At 40.8% G+C, this 22,976-nt stretch overlaps 1 protein-coding gene across 1 annotated transcript in view; it reads right to left on the bottom strand.

Moving 5' to 3' along the window:
- The window catches only part of Csmd1 (CUB and Sushi multiple domains 1), a 1,205,306-nt gene that overhangs the window by 99,844 nt on the left and 1,082,486 nt on the right, over nucleotides 1-22,976 (bottom strand). The window contains exons 38-41 of the mRNA XM_027388213.2: nucleotides 18,359-18,477; nucleotides 14,813-14,882; nucleotides 9,925-10,041; nucleotides 4,350-4,559 (exon numbers count right to left, since the gene is read on the bottom strand). Coding sequence (XP_027244014.1) covers nucleotides 4,350-4,559; nucleotides 9,925-10,041; nucleotides 14,813-14,882; nucleotides 18,359-18,477 — 516 coding nt within the window. The remainder of the gene's footprint in view (nucleotides 1-4,349; nucleotides 4,560-9,924; nucleotides 10,042-14,812; nucleotides 14,883-18,358; nucleotides 18,478-22,976) is intronic.

Here is a 22,976-nt window from a genome sequence, read left to right as displayed (position 1 = left end):
TACTATGATCACAAACTATAACAATCTGGAGCCCCTGTCTTCATGATTCCTACATTGGCTTCACCTGGGGCTAACTTGTTTACAAGTCATTCAGCTTGGATTAAATAATTATTAGAGACCTGGAAATTATTGAAACTAAGGAAGCAAACAATACAATTATATGAGATGAAGTGGTTGGGAAAGCATTACTAAGGTGGGAGGTATATGTGAGGTCTTGCACTTTCAAGGAAACTGAAATGTTGGATACACAACCAGGTGGCTCAAGAAGAGAGATACGTCAAAAGCGCTGTATCAGCTGGAGTTGGCCAATGGTTTGAGACATAACCATGTGACAGTTTCCTTAGTGGTCAGATATTAAAATCATGCTAATTAACACTGAGATTTACTCTAGCTTAAAAGTTTCAGTACAGATGCTACCTGAACCGAAAGGGTCTGTCAGCCCAGGAAGGGAGCCATTCCTCTACAATACTGTGACCCTGTCCTTTAGAAGGGCAGCTGTTAGTGTTTTCAGAAGGCTTCTTTTCAACAACATGAGCTTCAGAAGAGGTAGGCCTTTAGTCAACACCTTATTGAAGAACTTTAAATAGGAGGTTGATTTTTTTTTAATGGTGGGCAGTCCCCATGTCTCTTTTGTTTTATATTCTGCAGGAAGAAAACTCATGGCAAAAATATATGGCCTGTGTAAATTCTGATAGTCAAATCAATTTCTAGGATACAATAAAGAAGGAGTGATCATAAAATCTGTTTCAAAAAGGGTCTAGGCATGCTAGCACACAACTTGGATCCCCAGCTCTTAGAACCTATAGGCAGGTAGATCTCTCCCAGTTCAAGGCCGGCTCAGTCTATATACTGAGAGCCTGCATCAAAGTGGGAGAGTCACTGAAAAAAAAATGGCTCACTATGTAATGGCACTTGCTTTTGCTGTGGCTTGTCACCTGAACTCTAGCTCTGAAACATACACACTGGAGGGAGAAAACCAACTCCTGAGTGTCATCCTTTGTCCTCCATGTATGTGCTCTAGCACATGTACCTCCCTTGCAAAAAAATGTTAAAAATGTAGCTTTTAAAGAGGTCTATTTATTCTTACTTTAGGTGTATGGGTGTTTTGACTGCATGTGTGTCTGTACGTCACATGCATTCAGTGCTTGTGGGGGCCAGAAGAGGGCCTCCGGTCCCATAGAACTGGAGTTATAGATAGTTGTGAGCTGCAATGAGGGTGCTTGGACCTGAATCTGGGTCCTCTGAAAGAGCAGCAATGCTCTTAACCAATGGCCCCTCCACAATTCTTGCCAGAGATTCCAGAAGTGTGGAAACCAAAGTCTGAGCTATGCTCAGGGCAGAGGTCAGAGATGCTAAACAAGACATCTAGCTTTGCATCTTTTAAACAATCACCCTTAACTGGCAGCTACATGAGAGGGTATGTCAGAAAATTACAGTGTAGACACCAATGGCTTCCAGGGAACAGCTTTAGAATTGAATTCTGGTCAAAAGAATGAAATCCACTGCTGGCTCTGGGTGGAGACAAGACATTCTGATCTGCCCCTGAGACTAAAACATTACTTTCTGCTGTCTTCCCCAATGGCCATGAAACCAAGCTAAGAGTTAATTGAGCTGGATCTATAATGGCTGGCGAAGAGACCACCCCTCAGCATGGCTGGTTCATGTAAATTTGGGCTAACAAGATTGGAGGAATAATTACCCCTCCAATGAGATAATGTACCCATTCTTCCCAGAAGCCCCTCCTTCAGTGATGCTGCTGATGGACCACTTCTGTCTACCTCTACCAAGCCACCAAGCCTGCCTGCTTTTCTGAGTTACTTAAAGCATGGACCCTTCCTTTTTAAATTTTCTTCTCTTTCTAAAGCCTAGGCCTGCTGTAACAGGTGTCTCTCTCTCTCTCTCTCTCTCTCTCTCTCTCTCTCTCTCTCTCTCTCTCCTCTCTGTCTCTGTCTCTGTCTCTGTCTCTCTCTGTCTCTCTCTGTCTCTGTCTCTCTCTCTCTCTCTCTCTCTCTCTCTCTCTCTCTCTCTCTCGGACTCCTCCCATTCCATCATGAGGCTGATTTTAAGGAATATGGCTCTCTCCCTCTTCTCCTTCTTCCTGATAGTTGACAATTCTTAAAGTTTATGTGCTCTATTGTTTCTCTTTTAAACCCTAAGAAAATTTTCACTGAGCTTCCTTCAGATTCCCTTTTCTAATTATTTAATGAGAATAAGAACCCAAACAGGGAATTCCAATTTCCCCTATAGACTGATACTTCTAAAACCAAATTCCAGAAAGGAATCCACTATGAAACCAAACATTGCCAAGATGGGACACACAATTTCTATGTCAGCTCCTTCACTGGCAAACTTTGGATAGACAGATCACTTTGCATTATTTGCAATGGATAGGGACTGAAGTAGACTTCATTTAATGAGCAGTCAAGAACATAGAACCCAACATAAAGAAGAGACCTACATAGGGCAGCAACCTTTCTAAAATGCAAAGAGAGAAGAATGTAGGTCCTTTAATGCTGGGGAGGGAATATGGACACGTACAGATTTCATGTGCTATATTGGTTGGGGAGCAGCTTGAGCCAGGTACCAGGCTATCCTGGAACATGGAGCAGATCTTCATTAGCCACCACTCTCCTATACTGTTCTTTCTGGTAGAATGTTTATCAAACATATACATAGGCAATTTATTCATGACTTTGAGAAAACCCAGTATACCTGTTAGTTTAGTCTAGTTCTCACTCAGTCATGAGTTACCCTACATCTCAGAGACTTAAAGTAAGATACTTCTCCATTGGCATGCCAGTTCTTAATCCTGTAGTTGCTCAGGAACCCAGTCTTAACCAACAGCCACAACAACAAACTAAGATTAGACTCTTGAAGCTTGCATTCCAAAGGATATTAGACTATCAGCAAAGCTAGTCATTCCTCCATACTTGGTCATCCAGGAGCAGTGGCTCTGAGTCCTGATGGATGCAGCACTAATGGTCTCTACTCACAGAATGAGTCAGGTGAAACCCACCTCACTCTAAGGAGGTTCGTCATGGTTGGGTGACAGACACATCTCTGTGTAGTGTGCAAGATCTGAGTTCTACAGGAGTCCAGGGAAAGGACATCTCCCTCTGCTTCCTCCTGACTGGATTTCTTTCAAATACCCCAATTCTAAAACTCTATACCAACATTTCAGTTTTTAGATGAGAATTTAAATAACAACACTGAAGAGTCAACCTTAAATACTAGCTTGTCACTGTGATAAAATTTCAGCACCCTGTTTCTGAGGACCGTCCTAAAACATAAGGGTAGCAAGTGAGTCATCCATGGCCATTTTCAACTCATTTGATGTGAACAATAATTGGAGCCAGCCAACAAAATGATTTCATATGTGATAACGATGCTGAGCTTTTTCAACAGTTCAAGGGTGCTTTGGGATAAAGTGACAGGGACTTTTCTCAGGGATTTTGTGTTTGGATGAGTGAGGGAGGAAAATGCTTGGCTTCTGAACTGCTTCTCTTAAGTGACTATGGTGGTGTGGATAAGAATGTAATCACAGGCTCATATATTTCAATGTTTAACCACCAGGGAGAGGGACTCTTTGAAAGGATCATAGGGATCAGGAGGTATGGCCTTGTTGGAGTAGCTGTGGCCTTGTTGTAGGAAGTGTGTCACTAGCAGCAGGCTTTGAGATTTCAAAAGCTCATGCTAGGCCCAATTGAACTCTTCCTGTTTCCTGTGGATCATGATGTAGACCTCTCAGCTGTTTCTCCAGCACCATATCTGCTTGTATGTCACCATGCTTTGTGCTATGATGATAATGGACTAAACCTGTGGAACTATAAGCTAGTTCCAATTAAATGCTTTCTTTTATGAGTTGTTTTTTGTCATGGTGTCTCTTCACAGCAATGGAACAGTAACTAAGGTACCAATGTAACCAAAACAAGGTTCAAACAGGGTAGAGGGAATGATGCTGAGCTTAGAGAATGTACAAGTGCCCATGGTTGTCTGTCTTATATATGATATCAGCTGACTCTTCTGGTCTTGTCCATGTCCTAAAGAGACAGAGGCTATAAGGGACAAGAGACAAAAGAGAAGGCCCTGTGACTGGAGGTGTATGATGATGGCAGGGAAGATAAAGGAGAGGAGATTAGTCTGAGGGCAGGGTCTGAATGAGGTCTGCATCTGGCTAAGCTTCTCCTCTGTGTTCTTAGCCCCATGCTTTAGGACTGTCAGGATCCCACAAGTCAGAGAATAACATGCTTTGTAAATCAATTTGGTTGCACAAATTAACCAATCAGGGAGATTTAGGATTAAATGCACTAAAAGAAGCATCTTTAGAGCCACTTTTTTTTGCTGCTTACCTTGGTAACTGAGTTTAAATCCTTGCCGGTTCTGTGAGTGATCACTATAGAAACGGATGAGGGTCTCATGTGTGGTACTCAGCATCGATGCTGGCAGGTCAGGGCCACTGAACTGACCCATCATTGGACTGCTGTGGTAAGGGCCATTCTGGATCTCCAGGTAGTCATGGTTGGCTTCCGTTGAGAAATTCAGAAATTGGATATGTGCACCTATAAGGAAACATGCAGTCTTCAGAAAGTTCATGATAATGTATCCAAGATCATGGCTGATCACTTCTATATAAAAAAAAAAACAAAAAATGAGTGACATGGTGGAGGAAATACTGTATTTTTGAAGACATAATTTGGCTTAGCTTAACTCCATATGATACTTCTCTGCAGAATTCCTGTCTACAAGTCAATTTCTGTGAAGTATGAGTACTTCCAGCACCATGTCACAGAGAGGCACAGACACTGTTCTTAGAATGGTAATTTAAGGACATGTCATAACAACAATGATTATAACCCAAACACAAGGCTGGCATCATACATGACATCATTCACATGTTACTTGTGATTTTTCTCAAAGAAGTCAATGCTAAATTAAAAACACAAAACATACTTTAAAACATATTCTAGGGGTTTTCAAGATGAACCACTGAGTAATAATACTTGTTTCCAAGCCTGAAGACACATATTCAATTCCTGAGATCCACGTGGAAGGTGGAAGGAGATAACCAACTCCTATAAACTGTCCTCCAACTCCACACAACCTCCATATGTAGTGTGAGCACATACATGGATATAGATACACAAACACAAAAAATGAAAGCAATGATTTTTAGAGGTTCATTCTTACATTATCTGGATTATTATATTACTGCATAAAAGATTTTTTTGAATAAGCAGGGATTATGTTTCATTTGCATCACATGCAAAGCAAGTTACAGAGGCTCCCAAGAAACCCAGTCTGATAAAGGTCATTGTGACTCTCAGGGTCAAGGCCAAGTCCAAAATAAAACAGACTGGCTTAGCTCAATGTACTACCAGGATGTGGTCCTCATTGATTTTGTGTGGATAAACTTTGGCTGATAATGCAGAAGGAAGACCAAACCAAGACAGTTCAGAGCCTTTTTCTGTGGTGCATGGTCTTTGGATATTTGAACACTGGCTCTAAAATGTTTAATTTGTTTGAGTACTTGAAACAGAACCACAATGACATTAGTCTTTCAATAAATCCATGAATGAGTTTGGCAATGGAATATAAACTGTGAATATTAATAATACAATAAAAATTACTTTTTCATCATTTTTATCCCTTCCCGCTAAGGTGGTTCTAGAGAGAAAACCCAGGGTCTCATACATGCTAGACCAGTGTTCTGTCATGGTGTTACATCCCATTCTCTCTTGATTTTGATGGCAAATAGTGAATTTTCATCAAATGTATTATGTCCTATGTTAAAAGATTCTATCCAGTGGTTACATGAGCTATCCTACCTAGGAGCAGATAAGGAGAAAATGTCACATATCCAAGGAAGGGGGTGACAAAATGTCAGGCAAGTGAAGAACTACAAAGGAGAGCTATGGAAGGAGTTGTGTGGAAGAAAGAACTAAATGGTTCTACAAGTTTAACGTCTTATAAGGAAAACTTGCAGGAGGGACACACATAAAACTATTGTCCTTCTAGTTGGCTTAGCATAAGGCCAACTACCCTATCAGAATCACATTTGCCAACTTCTCTCCCCAAAATCACAAAGTGGGGTGATGCTTACTGCCATTGTAATTTTAGAGGGACCACAGAGGCCCTGCAGTATCAGCTGCTATGTCCACTGTCACACCAGGAAGGTCACAGTGAGATTTCCATTCAGCTCAGATTGACATAGTTCTTGCTTCTTGTGGATTACTGTGACATGAGCTAGACCATAGCTAATCACCTCATGATTCCAGTGCCTTCTGCTACCTCTTGGAACAAAGGAATTTGTACCAAATTTGTTCAATGTGGTTCAAAGGGGGAAGAATGAGAGCAAGTAGCAGACATGAAAGTTAGAAGAGAAATATCTTCAATTAGTAAGCTGAAATTTGAAAATTCCCAAGTAAGTGTTGGCTTCATCTTCCATAATCTTGGCGGATACACAGCTATCTCATTAGGAAGCAGGTAAGAGATGTCCAATCTGTTGTTCTGGGATATAATTCAGAAGAAATTCAAAGAATACAGTCACACCAAGAGCCAAGCACATGGAAGACAGCCAATATCTAAACAGTAGAGGGTGGAGAAAAGGAGGCTTTCTTACTCCTATGGAATTAAAGTTGAAAAGGAAGTAGGATCATGACAATTATAATAATGCAAGCAAAATTACTGTTTTAAGAGGGATAAAGTATCCTGCCACACATCATATTGCCTAATACCTATCAGCAAATGAAACTGAGCTTGGCTCTAATCTGACTTAAAGTGGGATTGTATCACTATCTAATTTCTAACAAACTTCTTCCAGTTTGACATTAAAGAGACCAACTGAAGGGATTAGAATAAACACAGCCTAGTCATCCTTTTATTATCTCACTGAATATTCTAAAACTCTATGAATATAGCAAGAAAGGCAATCACAGACTCTATCTCTGTTGAAATTTGCACAGCACACTTTCATCTGGTTGTAGTCATGCTCTGAGGATCAGGTGCCAGTGTGGAGTCCACTGCCTAAAGGATTTGGCTTCCAGCTCTGACAAAGCTTTAAATAGTAATATGATCCTGACTTTGGAGCAAAGCCTTCATCTTCAGCCGATGGAATTTATACATATTACCTTATCTACTATGTGTATAGCAAACCATCTGATAGACCCTTTATACTTCTTTCATGGTAGCAGATGGTCCAAGCATTTTATAATTTATGATATCTTTTTGTGAAATCATAGGACAGCGGTTTATAAATAAAAGAATCATGATAAAACAGAAAAGAAAACAAAACAACCAATAGAATATCTAGGTGATATTCTCTTAGCTGCATTTTTAGCTATATTCAAGAAAACAGACCCAGGGATTCTAAGTAGATTCCACTTCACCTAAGCAGAACATACAAAATCCTAAATCAGTGAAAAGGAAGGAATAGTCCCAAAATATGAAGACTGTGGCTGCTGAGACAGAGACTGGTTAAATGGTCCTTGATGCTTAGTCTAGGCCAGGCATGAGAGGTAGAAAAGTAAGAAGTTACTATTATATATTGCTAACCTTTGAGTTTCTACAGATTTGTAAAAGCATCAAGAAGAACAGGAAAGACAACTGTTAAGGAGTTTAAATGAAGAATGTGTGGGTAGGAAAAGGCACTCCAAGATGCCACGATTGTTGGATGAAAATCCTAATGCTAACATTGGTCTACCTACCTATGTGCTCTTGGCCAAGGAGACCCATATGGCTTCAAAAGCCATAAAGCCATTGCCACTGCTGGTGGTTGCATGCCAGAACTAGGTGAGAAGGTGCTGTTGCTAAAGACCCTTGCATGTTTTATCTTCAGGACATAGGGACATCAGACTGTGACTTACCTGGAAACCCTCTCCTTGCTGGCTGGCTTTCACAGTGCTGTAAAGTGGCACATGAGATGCTGGGGAGAATGTGTCACTAACTGTCCTGGTTATGGGACTACATGCTACAGCAGCAACATATCGTAAGTCAAGGTGTGCCTTTTGGTGCATTAATGGCAAAACTCTCATGGATATCAATTGCTTTCCAATTGGATCAAAGGCCTGATCCATGGAAAGGAATTTAGATCTGGAACTGTGAGTCAGGCAGGAGAGGTCATAGGTTTCAATGAATAATCAATTGCTATTGTTCATTAAATTTATGTTATTAGTCAATCAAGTTGCCTTCTAATCATTTGTGTTTGTATACAAGTTTTCTATTGCTGTTAGCTTCAATTATTTTTGAACAGGAACTCCTTTATAAAAGAAGGATGTGATAGACACACCTGGTCAAACTTCTGAGACTAAATGGCTATTGACGTGATATAGCAGCCTAATAATCAGGCATCCGCATCATCCAATCTTCCTACTGACGGCTCAGAGAAAAGATGCTCAGAAAGGAGCAAAAAGATACAAGACCCAGAGGAAGGGGTAGAGTGTTGTTCTCTAAATCAAAGCACACCTTGCTGGAGAAAGGTGCAAGGCTCTTTAAATTTACAAGACTCCAGAAGTGAACAAAATTCAGAAGTCTCAGGAAGTTCCTGAAATTACAAGATTGACAGAGACCCTCCACAAATTATAGATAAGCAGTAAGAACTGCTGTGGACCATAGGACTCAGAGTCATGAAGCTGTCTATAAGTTATGCAGGGAGCTCCAAGTATGCAGCCCTCAAGACTTATTGTGCATGATGTGGTGGGACTTTTGTTGAAGTAGCTGCCATGAGACACCTATGCATCTTTAGGAAACCCCTCAATCATACTCCCATAAGCAATCCCAACAACTCACTGATTCACTACGTTAGAACTGGATGGAATCATTTCTTTGATCTGCCATCAGTGCCCTATCTATATAGTGATGTCTTCCAAGGAGAAATCACTGAACTCTTTGCCATGGGTTTTGTCCTCATCCCTGTCCTTTGCCATGTGACTTCTTTATGGCTCCTAAAGAGTCTTGGATCAAGACTCCATGTGTTGGCCCTCTTGGGCTACCCTGGAAAGCCCCCCACTTACCATGTCTAGTTAATCAAGTGTTAGCTGATAACATCTTATGCCATGTACCTGGCCAAGCCAGGCAGGGTCTTTGTCCCATTGTTCTCGTATGAGCAAGTTGGCTAGTTATGTCCTCTCTACAGCTTTCTTTCCACATGCTGCTGTCATGGGCATAGCTCTTCCAGGGAAATGCTTTGAAATATCCAGTCTTCTAGGACAATGGTTTACATATAACTTCTGTTCATTCCTCATCCATACACCAAGTGTTTAGTTTCTAGGTGCCGAGTTACTACTACCTAGGACCTCCACTGAGTACCCCACTCCTTGGTACACCTACAGTATGGCTTTAAAGGAAAGAGAGGAGCTGAAAGCTCAGATAAAGTGACTACAGTGAAAAGGAAGAGTATCATGGAAGAAAATTAGAGACTTTCACAAAAATCATGTGCTTCTAAAGTTAGAGCAAAATAAGATTTTAATGTTCATAATAAAATTAAAAATTTTCTAAAGCAGAAAACCTGAACGTTAATAGCTAACTACACCTTAAAATTTCACAAACCAAAAGTTAATAAGATGCTGTATTTCCAAATTTATGTTATATTGCATCTAGTATGTGTCATAATATGAAATCCCTAAAATTCCCACAGTCACCACTCCTGAATGCCAGAACTAGATAAGAATAGGCAGAGATATAAATGAAGAGACTTGGTGACTTAGGGATGCTGTGTTATGGCATCATTCCAATAATTAAATTTGCCTTGAAGAGAACCACATGACTGAATGAATGTTTTAGAATAACTTCATGCTCTCAATGTCATTCTGTCAAAGCTCTACTTAAATCTATAATCTACTTTCAATTAAAGACACAGTTAAGTCAGTGGATCATCACATGTCAGTCACTTGGGGAGACTGCTGGTGGAATGATTCCTGGCTCACTCACCATAGCCAATGGGCAGCGATATCTTCCAGGTGCAGTCCAAGTTGTTGGGGTATGAGCCTGGGAACCCTGGGCTCAGGATCACTCCACTCATGCTTGTCAGTGTCCCTCCACAGGTGGCTGTTAAACAGAAGATGACAGGAATCTCCTAGAGTTTTGTATTCAGCAAGGATAACTAACCTAACACAGCTTTCTGGACCACACTGCAAAAGAGAAAGCCCAAGCCCACAGGTGGTGTCTAGAAACAGCCTGTCATGGAGGGCATGTATGTTGGTCACACAGGGGCCCAGATTCCCTCCTCTGTATTGCATACTTTGGAATTAAGAATCTTCTCCACTTGCCTTTTGGCACTACAGGCTCTTAGCAAGGTCAGCTGGTTTAACAGTGCATTTCAAACAGGCATTAAGTTGACTTTGGCTTTTCAGCTATTGTTTGTGGTAGTGTTGCTACCTATCCATTAATTGTTCACTTGGGCTCCCACTGTGTGGAAACAAATGAGTGCTGCCTCTGAAGACCCACAGCAGTCATAAAAACTGATATTCAGACACCCCCCACCCACTGACAGATGGAACATGTCAATAAAATAAGAAATTAGGCTGAGGGTCCACCACTAGGAAAACCCCTCTCTTCTCCAGGATGCTCCGTCTCTGTCTGGTTCTGGGATCCCAGTGTCCAAAATAGCCCTGGTCCTTGGAGTCCCTTACATGGCAACCACTTATCTCAGAAAACTCCATGTCATGAAGACAGAAAGTCTCTATATTTTAATTAAGCATACACTGCTCTACTGTGTCTGATTGATGTTTGCCAGTAAATAAACAGGGCTGATTTTATAACAATATGAACATCTGTTTACATTAGCCACAAGGCTGGTTCACCAGGAGCCCTAGGCGTTGACTATTTGTGATGGGTTAAAAAGACAATTTTGTGTATATTCAACTAACAAGGCAAATGGTGTCACATCTTCTCTAGAGGATAATGTGAAGAAATTTCTCTTATTCTAAGCATTCATTTGATGTTTTCAGAAGTCTCTGCCAGAAAGCCCAAAGCACGCACTGTAGGGTCTTTTAATTTTCAAATTATTTTCAATCATCAAGGTTTGATTGATTTACTCAATGAGGGCAAATTTTATGTGAGGAAATATGTAAAAGTCAACCTGCTTGGCTGGGGTTAGTTGCTCAACATAGGCCACTGGGACCTGCCTTTAAACATTCTGTATATTCTAAGAAATATCCTTAAGAACTTAAAGGTATCGTCCTCTGCTCTGAGTTATGACATCGGCATGTCTGAAACTTAGAGAGTAGCCTAGCAGGGAACTGTCAGCAGGTGAGAGTCATGTGTGATGTGCAGGCTGCTTGGGTGTGGTGTCTGGGCCTGCACTGGGCTGAAAACACGTCAGTATGGGGGCTACACCAAAGCACCTCTCCACCTCTAGCTGAAAGATGGTAGTTATGGTACCACCCACAGGGAGGACAAATGGAAAATGGCCACAGAGACAGGGAGATGAGTATTCAATGATGGTGACAGTTCTAAGAAGGCCCATTTGATTGTGAGTATGAATTTTTTTTAAAAAAAAAAAGATCCAGTGTCATGAACTATGGACATCTGTTATGGAATCTTCACCCCTTCAGAGGAGGATTGGTAGAGTTATCCTGAGCAGGAGGTGGCACCAAGCTGGAGTGACAGGTACCATCCTCAATGTTGTCACCCATCCTGAATCAGGGCAGGGGCAGTGGGGCTGGATCCCATGAGCATCTAGATACTAGGCACACAGGATGACTTGCTGGTGACACAAAAGCTACCAGCACAGGTCAGCCTTATACATATAAAAAGGACAAGCTGATGAACCTCAGACAGGAACTCCCTGAAGGTGTGACCCCATCTACCTTGCTTTGGGATATATAGAGAGCCCCGATGCCATCATGTTGTGTTTTAAAATGTTTTATGCATATGGGTGTTGTGGCAGTACATATGCCTGTGTAACATGTATGTCAATGATATGTACAGCAGAAGACATGGGTTGCTACATCTTTTGAGGCTAGAGTTACAGATAGTTGTAAGCTATCATGTGGGTGCTGGGAACCGAACTCAGGTCCTCTGGGTGAGCAGATTATGCTCTTAACCACTGAGCCATCTCTCCATCCCCAGGGTTGCTGTGTTTCCTATTGGCCAAGCAGAAGCTACTTCCTAGAATTTCTTTGAGCTCCTTTGGCCCCTCCCTCTCGTGTTCACTCCTCATGCATGCCACCTCCCACTCAGCAGGTAGCCTAAGGGGAGACCTACCAGCAAATGCTGCATTTCAAAACAACAAGTGAGCCTTGCTAGGGAAAGTCAGGGACTTTGCAGTTTTCTGTATTTATATGTTTTATTTTGTGCAGATTTTTCCGATTCTGGACCCAAGAGATGCATTTTTATTTCAAGACACAGGTCACATGCTGTTGAAAACTCCACAGTGCTAGAAGTCTCCAGTCCCACCTACCCATTAGGAACTCTAAGTCTGATGGGTGCCCTGGCAAGCTGCCTCCTCCCTCCAGGGCTTGATGGGATATTAAAAACAGTCAGCCTTAGTTAAGCTCTGAGAACAGAGCCTGGCACTCCATAAGAAAGTGGCTTATGTACCTTGACTCCATTAGTTCTGCGATTATAAGGAATTAGGACATGAGGCTTCTAGGAAGCCAGGGAGTAAAATATTATCTCTCTACAGACTCCTAACTTCCTCAGCTCATATAAATCTGGAGCTAACTTCTACAAAATGCTTTGATTTCTTATGTCAGTCTTCACGGCTCATCAAAGTCATGTGTGAGGATCTCCCTGCGTGTCTTGTCAAAAATTGTAGAAGTTGATGCAACTTCAGTATTTGCATATATATATGCAAATATGTATGCATATGCATCAACTATATATATATATATATATATAAACACATTAGAGGATATGTTAAAGTTACATGTCTTGCTAATATGTTAGTTATTCAAATTCAAATAAAACAATTTCTCATAAAACACAGAGCAAACACAATGTCCCTCATATGAATATGTATGCTGGGAGTCAATTCTACTTTAGAGCTGAAAGAATTGAAATTGCTAAATGTGGAAAATGGCAGTTCGCAGGAAGATGGGTGCTCTGTGTAAGCATCTTTAGGCTCCTTCGGCTTTCTTTCAGACCAAGGCTGAGATACAAACCCCTATTTTACACAAGGAGTTTTTGGTGGGGAAGGCATGTTTATAGAGGAATTTATGTTTGTGTGTCACAAATAAAATACTGGCCTCTGAGGAAGAATGCTCCCTCTGAGGAAGAATGAGGGAATATGATGGCGAATTCAGATGCAGATTATTTCCCGAGCAAGGCCACTATAGAGAATGGAGTTCTGTTGGCTCACCATGTTTGGGGTTGTACATTATTCTCTGTACACAGTCACAATCAAGCCAGTTAAACTGTGTATTCTTCAAAATCATTGCCTAGCTAAGATTTGCTTGGGAAGCAGGAGAACTGGGATACCAGCGAAGCATGCAATAGTTATCATCTTGTTGACCTTGTGGACCAGCACACTGTATGATCATGGGCAACAGAGTAAATCCTGAAACTGAGACCAGCCCAGAGGATAATGTATCACAAGCTTGGAAGTTGCTTGACTTGTAGACACAGTTGGTCCTTTCTCTTAAAGCAGGTCTCAGGCAACAGAGGCTGCCTGAGTGGGATGTGGACATCAGAGATCTGAATGTGACAACAGCTGAGAGCAGTGTGGGGGTGCCCAACAGACTCAGGAATTGTCAGAGAGCTGCTTCCACAGAAAGCCAGGCTCTTAGACACTGATACAGCCCTTATTCTGGAATGCCAGTCTGATAAACTGCATGATGAGCCAGGTATGCCTGTTGTCAAAGTCCTCTGGGTTGTAAGAGGAAAACATAAATGATACTAATGGTTCTAAGCTGCATGAACAGCCAGCTAACCCAGGCACAAGGGGCAGACACAGGAAGTAGGAATTGAAGGCTTGTCCCAAACTCAAGAGCACCCAAGTCCCCTCTACACTATCTGACTGCCATATATGGAAAAAAAAAATCAAAAGTCGTGTTTAAAATCTGCATGGTAAACAATTAACAACTTAAGAATATTTTGTATAATGACAAGCTCATTGCTGCTGGCTTTGTTCTTGGCCACAGGCTGTCATGCCAGCTGCCCAGTGAACTAGAGGAGGTGGGGCTTGTTGGAATGGTGAACACAGTCTCTGGGGTGAGGCCAGGAAAAGAAGGCAGACACTGGTTGTGACTTCAAGATGGTGATGTCACCCACAAACTCTGGGGGAGCTGATCCTATGGCTCTGGTCAAGTGGCTCGATGCCGGGTGACTTGCACTTGGATGCTTTGGGCCTCAGGCATAGGTTCTCTCTCCCTACTCAACAGGCAGCAGGTTGTTCATTACTAATAAGGGCTTCTACGCATAGCCACCACTGGGCCCTTCAATATGTATGTGGAATACAAACATACCGGTTTCTGGAGATTCAATGACTTGCTTGTAATTCCGAGCTTTGCTTCTGCAAACATGAATTTCCCAAGGCTAACAGCGTGTTCAGAGTTGTTACCAACCTCCTTTGTAGATTAATAATTAGGGATTTTGGCATGATTTGAGCTGTTTGGCACCTTGAGCTGGAAGATTCAGAGCTTCCCTGTGTAGCCTGGTCCAAATTCCCCCACCACCACAAAAAAAGCTGAAATTCTGAATTCCACAGGGAGGTGCTCATTGCATTCCTGTGACTTTACCCAATGTGATTGTGTTCTCCAACAATGTGTGCTCCCAGAGGGACAGTATGTGCTTTGAGTGGGACAGGAAAGAGCATAGGTTGAAGCAAGTTGGCTGAATGAGGGTCATTCAGCCAGGCTATGCAAGATGTACTTACCAATACACAAGGGGGAGGGGTAATTCCAGCGTCGTACAGTTCCCGGCATACAGGAAATGTGTGAGCGTCCCTGTTGAAAAGAAAACCATCAAGCCTGTTTGTTAATTGCCTCACAGTATTTAGGGATGAACCATATGGGGATCTTTCTATGTCCCTTTAAAAATTGTGAATCTGACTATCATTAGTGAGTCCCATTTGGAAATATCAGTCAATCAATTAACATAAACTTTTCACTAACAAAATCTTGGCTGTCTAAAAAGGCTCCATTCTGTTGACTTTTCACCATGCCCAAGGAGGGCAAACAGAATGGGGCGAAGAACATCTTATTTCCCCAGCAAAAGTAACATCAGGGCATTTGGCTTGAGGTGAGAGTGACTGGTGACAAATGGCATGGAGTGATAGGGGGCTGAGCTAGAATTTGCTGTCGGCCTATTTAGGGGTAACTTTCCTGACTCTGCAGAAGCTGCACACGTTCACTGTCAGTCTAACCTTTGCAGTGTAACAGGCAGATCTGTAGACCTCGCCTGGTCTACTGTGAAGCAGCTCAAAGCTGCTACTTGTCTTAGGTGAAATGAATCCTCACAACTCAGTGTCTTGTGATCCCGAGACAGCACTAGGACACCTTCCACTTTCAAAACTTGAACTTTTTCTTCAAAAGACCAAACAGTGGTGGAGAGATTTGTAAGGATGCTCTGTGCTGAATTCTCTCTAAACAGAAGGTTCCAGATCAACGTTTTTCAACATTGCTAATGCTGAGGCCCCTTAAGACAGTTTCTCATGGTGTAGTGACCCCCCAAACCATAAAATTATTTTTACTGATACTTTAGAATTATAACTTTCTACTGTTATGAATCATAATGTAAATATCTGAGAAGCAGATGGTCTCAGGTGACCCCTGTGAAAGACTTGTTTGACCCCAAAGTGGTCACGACCCATAGGTTGAGAACCACTGCTCTAAAAGGCCCCTTCAGTGGTATTCTATTTTTACTTTTCTTTCCTGTGATTTAGTGACAATCTCTGACATGTTTTCTCATCTCATACATTTCAGCTACCACCTACAAGTGTCACTGAAGTGACTGAGGCAAAGCAACACACTGGGGATCCAGGAGGCATATATTTACATTTATGGTTGACTCCCAAAACTAATTATTCTGCCACAAATCTAATTTCTTGTTTCATTCTTCTTGGCATTTTAAAAATAGTTCTGAAGGAAGAGAAAGTTTGGTTTCTAGGTCTGTTCAACAAATGTATACTAAACCATGTATACTTTACTACAATGTTTGGTTTTGAGTCAATGTTTTGTTTTGTTACCTCCTGGCCTCAACCTCACAATTCCTTGGTCTGCCTTGGTCGCGTCTCCTAATGTGTTACAACTAAAAGCATGCAGCAGCACGTCCTGCTGAAAATATGTGTTTTTCAACAAGACAGTCTGATGCTAAAGTCAATGTGTTTCTATATCCTGTGGCCCATTAAATTACATTTAATAAATTTCTTCCTGAATTATGGTTAGGCATAAAGTGCAAAAGCCTTTAAAGATATTTATTGAAGACTGCCAGTAAAATGGCCATTTATTTCAAATCTAGAACATATTCTACTATGGACAGTACCATAAACAATTTGGATGAGTGATTTCAAACAAAATTTGTGAAATAGATCAAATACAAAATTGGATCCCGGAGATTTTTATCTTCAAGATTTTACCCAAAGAGTAAGTTTTGGATTTTTTATGTTTCAAAAGAGCATGATAACACATCTATGTAGGGTTGGTTGCCATGAATATCTATCAGCCTTACCCCATGTCGTAGATGTCTCTGTGGGAAGTGCATTAGTTGCACTCTTTGTAGGACAATGTGTGATCTATGTGCTATGTGTGAAGTAACTAGTGTGTTAGTCAAGATAAGTTAGCAATAAAAGTGGCTCTGCATCCATTTCTGTTCTTGTGGATATTTGTTAATATCTACAAGATATTTAGAAATATTCCACTCCAAACTCTGAGCTCACTACATGTTCACAGTCAAGACAATGGCTTGGCTTACATTTAATGAGTAGGGCTAAGAAGCAATCTTATATGTGTTCATAGGATGGTATATCTATGAAGATTATCAATCCTACATTATAGGAAATATCTGTTTGGAAGAGGATTTGTTCTCCAAGGTCTCTAACTATCACTTTAAAGAGGAAGCTAACAGAAGCTGCAAAATCACATCTTCAACACAAAAGAGCATGGACATCAGAAGAGGACACAGAACTGAAATACATATCCCATGGAAGCAAAATAGACTGTATCTATGTAGCTCCAATCAGTTATAACAAAAAGCCAAGGAACTAAACCACCCAAAAAGTGTGTGGGAGTGGGCCAACATGCCTCCGCATATGGAACTCATGGTACAGACACAGAATTCTCTCCATTGTAATAAGTGCAAGTACAATGCTTATCTTGAAGAACCACCCTGACTAGTTTCCCCATGCTGGGTTAAACACCTGGGTTTGTCACAGAGCTACAGAACTCTGTGGGGTAACTCAGTTCCTACAACCCACAGTGTGCAGAGTCCATATGGTTAATGCTGCATCATGCAAGATCCAAGGTCTGTGAACTACAATCTGGCTTAAAAGTGACTACATGTAGTTATTTGCTTATATAACAACATTTCTTTATGCTGCTAATATCTACATGTTTCATGTACTGAAGCATGCTGGGGCTTTAATAGATGCTTCCTCCACTCATAGAGCTCATAATTCTTGTCATGTGGTTTTGGGTGACAGATGGGTGGTCTTCTATTCTGACTTAGCCTTTGCTAGGTGCTGTCCACTGGTACTTGGTATAGTTGCTTACCCAATGTATGTGGAGAGATTAATCCTATACAGTGGCATTATTTCATTGCATATTATTTCACCTCTACCTCGATTCTGACTCAATCTGTTCAATGAAGTTAGGTGCAGAACTTATCTCAGAGACATTCCCTTAGGAAGACATCAAATTTGTTGTGATAAACATGTAAGAAATTTCTTTGTGATGTTAATTGCATGAAGAGTACAAACAAAAGCAGGGCCAGTTATGACTACTACTCTTTGTAACACATGGCTAAAACAGAACACAGAAAATAGAAAAATACTTCATCTTGCTGTTTGTCCATTTATAATGTGCTTATGGAAATTCCTACATGATTTTGTTCAAAAAAACTGTAAAAAGTTATAGCAAAACTTGACTATAGTGTTTCTTGAAAATCATTGAATGGTTCTTTGTGGGGGGAATAATCAAGGTATCTGGTGGTAATTCACTGATGGAATAATTTTGTCTGCATGATTACAGAAAGAACACACAACTTTGAAATAAAATAATTGTGAAAAAATACAATGGTGATGTCTGCCGAAGTACTTCAGCATTTAAAATCTGACTCTGGCAATGGTTATACTCGGCATTGATAGCTCATTCATAGAACAAGGGGAACAAAGCAAACTGACTGCATGGACATGACATGGGTCATGAAAATATGAACATCAAAGATGACCATGCTGAGCCTCCCTCACAACCCCAAGGGTGCTTACCTGCAATGTGTACCCAGGCTCACACTGGAAGGATAGCACATCGTTCACCATGTACCGGTCTCCTATCTTGATACCATTGCTTGGGAGAACAGGTTCCTGGCATGCAGCCAGACCCACAGCTAGAAGGATACAAAGACAGATGCTGGGGATCAGGGAATGTCAGCAATGCTTCTATCATCAATAGTGGGAGGTTTGCTTCCCACCACTTCCTGTAGAGACAAGCAAATGTTTCCACACTTCCTCTAGCTGTTTGACCAGAGGGCTTTAAATCTAAGTTTCAAGTTAATATTTACATAGTACCTCGATTTGTTTCCATCATGTAAGGAATCCAGGTTTATCTTAGAAAAAAAATAATTGTCAGTCCCACACTTAGCATGAAGTCCCCCAATTTCAATACTGATGCAACTAAGTGACTGTTTCCTGCTGCAGGGAAAGCCCAGAGTGGTGCTCTCTTATCATCTCTCAGGCATTCTGAGGAGACTTCACAAACCTGAAAATTGGGGAATTCCTCCTCTTTAGGAGGAGATATACAAGAACACATTCATCCTCTTCTTCTTCTTCTCCACATCCCCAGAAACAAGAATCCCATGGATAGTCCCATCTTAGATAAACAGAACCAATATTTACATCCATTAAATGTTGTAACCCCATCCTTTCCTTAGATTATAATTCCCTCCATTTAAGGTACTCACAGATTGCAATAGAAATTTATCATATACTATTAGAATCCAGACCAGAATATCAGAATAATTAACTCTAAGTCTTATTTTAACAGCCATATCATTCTGAAAAATGAAAATATACTAGAGTGGTATTTCATGGAACAAAACATGCATTTTTTTTTTAACCAAGAAGACTTGAGTTTTATAAGATGGGTACGTTCTAACCATAGACCTTGGGCAACACAGATTATGGTAACTGTGTTAATTTAATTAAGACTCTGGCTTTGCTTTCCAGAGCTGTCTGTGTAGGATTGCTGGCTTGTGTTCTTCCAGTGTGCAGTGGAAGAGGAGAAGGGCTTCTTCTCCAGGTGAGATGGGTGAGTCTTCCTGCGATCTTGGAATTTTGCTCCTGTTCTGGAACTTGATAGGAACACATCCTGTCACACAGGAAGGAGGCATGGATGGCTGGGCCATCAGTTAATTCAGAGTCAGACAGTCTTGGTCTAGCAGGGTCAGCCCATCCTTCAGTGCATCCCTGCACTGTGAGCATACCCACTGCCTGACTGCACCACCTGCAGAGCTACCCATACAGTGCCAGCTGTGCTGCATCAGCCCTTGGGACTTCACACACATAAAGGCATAAACAGTAACAAGTCAGTGATACATTTAAGGTCAACATCAGTGGCAACAGGTGTCTGCCTCCACCCATGGTGCAGTCATACAGGTACAGGGGCTGGTCCCCCAATTGTAGACACAAAACCTTCTGGCTGATACCACTTATAACCTAAGGGAAGACTTTTTCTGATCTAGCCAGAGTGGTAGATGGTGTAGCCTCTGCCTGTGGTTTCCACAAGATGCCAGTGTGCTTCCTCTACTCTGTGAACCTGAAGCTACAAGCCATGCAGTCTAGACCACCACTTCCCCTTATCTAGAGAGCAGGAAAGAGTTGAAGTGCTATTCATTCCTAGTGGAACTGCCCACCTGAGCTCCTGCTTTTGAGTTTGGGCTGGTACATGAGCTTGTCAAAATACTTCATACCACAGCATGTGGTCATTCCATATGAAAGAAATAGTAGCTATGAGCTATGTCACAAATTTTTCCCAAGTGGAAATAGATTTTTTTAAATAGCTGTTTTTAAGTATAAAACACAATTTGCATTAAACTGCAATATGTTGTATTTCTAATGCAAATTTTAATCCCTTTATGGTTTTTCATAGAAGATGAAAGTGCCAAATATAAAAAGACAACTGCACAGGATATCACAGCTACATCTGAAACCCACACACGAAAGATCAGCAAGACCTTCCTGTTCCTGTCTCTCTCTATGTGTATGTGTGTGTGTGTATGTAGCTTCGTTTTTAAAAATTCACTCAAAATATAATAAAATATTATAGAAAAATATCTAAATAACTAACTGAAGTTTGGAATACTATGAGGTATAATTTATGATGATTTGACAATAGCATCATTTTGGAATAATTCAGGTTTTCAAAAGACAATGTCAAGAACAAAGTTTTCAATAACACAGAATGTTCAAAATGAAGCAGGAAAACTTGCTGAGATTAAATTGGTAAATATACATTGAGACTAAAACTGTAAGGAGTAATATCAAACCTCAATAGCTGGATTGCCTCCCTTTCTGCATGCTGTATAATGTGTTTTTCGTTCTTAATGTATCTTATTATATGTTGCTTAATATATCTTATAATATGCAGCTATTGTATATTAGTTGTGTTTCATTTTCTCATTCCACAAATTTTAAACTCAAATCCAATTCATCATCTGAAAAAGGTAACACTGATGTCTATCACTGTAGGAAATGTAGCGTGCATTTTCTAACTAATATCAAAATGCAGACACATTATTTTAGTCAGGGGACAATGTGGTGAGACTGAGCATGGTCCACAGAGAGACCATGATATTTGAAATGGAGAAAGAAGATCCACCATGCTTTACCTCCATCCCAGCACCTCTATGCAGTTGTCTATGTTAGAAACTAAGAACACAAACTCCTAGTGTACATAGGGGTGGTTTTCAGTTCCCACATTTATCTGGTTACTTTTTAAAAAAGATATAATTATTAATCAAAATGTGGAATGAAAGTGGTGTGACAAGCATCAGGCAGGGTAGTGTTCAGTAATGAGTCTAAGCCCAACATGAGAATATCAGTCTATATCAGGTCAAAGAGGATACCATTTCCAAAGCTATCTTGCACATTGAGTTGAGAGAGCAGTATTTGTCTGAGGTGACTGGGCTGTATCTTGCATTAAGCCTTGAGTAGATCCATCACAGGAGTGATGGAAAGCCATACAGCCGTATGAGTTACTCACTGAGACACACTTAGGTCTAGGAAGCTCCAAAAACACACCAAAGGGACAACCTAAAGATTGGTTAATCTGGGCATGGTGTTGGAACATGCCTGGAAGCTCAGAACTCAGGAACATGAGGCAGGGGTATTGAGTGTTTGAGGCCACTAGGCTATATTGTATTTTGTATTTCATTTTAAAACTGGATAAATAAGATGTTAATGTTTCAAAAGTTGACAAATTTAAATGTAACAGATGATAGGAAAATTCTCCACTAATGTTTCAGAGGCAGCAGCATCTAGGAAGAAGAGATTGAAAAATTATTTGCAAGATTTTTGACAGAAATTCTCTCCCTGTCTAATAATGGTATACTTGGAGCTAACATCATACATGATGATGTGGAACACCTTATGGAGGATTTCATTGTAAGGTGGTCTATGAACATATAGGTTCCTTGATTTCCTTGACGATAAGGTGAGGATGTTCTTACAAATTTGGAGAACACATGGCCATTTGTGTGTGTGTGTGTGTGTGTGTGTGTGTGTGTGTGTGTGTGTGTGTGTGTGTAGCTAATGCAGTATGATTTTTTTAAATTTATTATCTATGAATATGTTCTCTGTTCACTTTGATGTTAAAATGTGGACTGTTAAAATGTGCTAACACATAAAGTTTCCATCTGATTTAGAATGTAGGAAGGAAAGTTTTTTTTTTTAATCTACCATGAATCTTGACTGTGGACTGTGGAAGCAAAGACCATGAAACTAAGCTATTAAAAAGATAAGTGTCCTAATTTGACCAAAAGTAGAGTAAATGGTTTGACCTAGTGCTGGTCATAAAATGTGAATGTCGTGAGCTAGAGGTGATTCAGGTCTCTAGAATACACTGTTGCTGTTCTTCAAAAACCCAGCAGAAAAATGCAGAGTGAGTCCACTTGAAACTCAGAAGTGAAGATTATGGACAGCACATGGCAGTCACATGCTTTCAAATCAAACACTTAGAGTAGGATAGCCAGAATGTCTGCAGAAGGTGCATACTCAGATGACTGCAAAGGATTTTTCTCAACTGAGCAAGGCTTTCCCTGCCCCCTGGCAAAGCTTGTAGTCTTTACAATTCACAAGTTAACGTGAGTGTGTTGCTCTGACTGAAGAGCTCAAAACAAGAATAAACCTAACAACAAAAATGGTGGGACGTGTATCTAAGCAGACAGACTTGGATTTGGAGTATTTGGCAGAGGGAACTCAAAGTACAACCTTCTAGTTTTATTCTGTTGCTGTGATAAAACCCTCAAACCAAAAGCAACTTAGGGAGAAAGAAAGCCATTTGCCTTATTCTTCTAGGTTACAGTTTGTCACTGATGGAAGTCAGGGTAAGATCTAAAGCAGGGCATTGAAGCAGAAGCCATGGAGGACTGATGCTAGTAAATTCATACGGGCTCATGTTTAGCTAGCCTTCTCAAAGAGTTCATGACCACCTGGCCAGAGAATGGTGCTGTCCACACTGGGTTGGTCTACATAGACATGTCCACAGGACAGTCTGATCTAGGCAATTCCTCAACAGAAGTGTTCCTCTCAGATGACCCTAGGCTATGTCAAATTGAGAATTAAAGCTAACTAGGACATAAACACTTATGCATGCACATACCATTTCAAC

Source organism: Cricetulus griseus (assembly GCF_003668045.3).
Source record: "Cricetulus griseus strain 17A/GY chromosome 1 unlocalized genomic scaffold, alternate assembly CriGri-PICRH-1.0 chr1_1, whole genome shotgun sequence".
In the NCBI taxonomy this organism is placed as follows: domain Eukaryota; kingdom Metazoa; phylum Chordata; class Mammalia; order Rodentia; family Cricetidae; genus Cricetulus; species Cricetulus griseus.
Note: the sequence above shows the minus strand (reverse complement) of the source record. Positions and strands in the feature narration are given on the sequence as shown.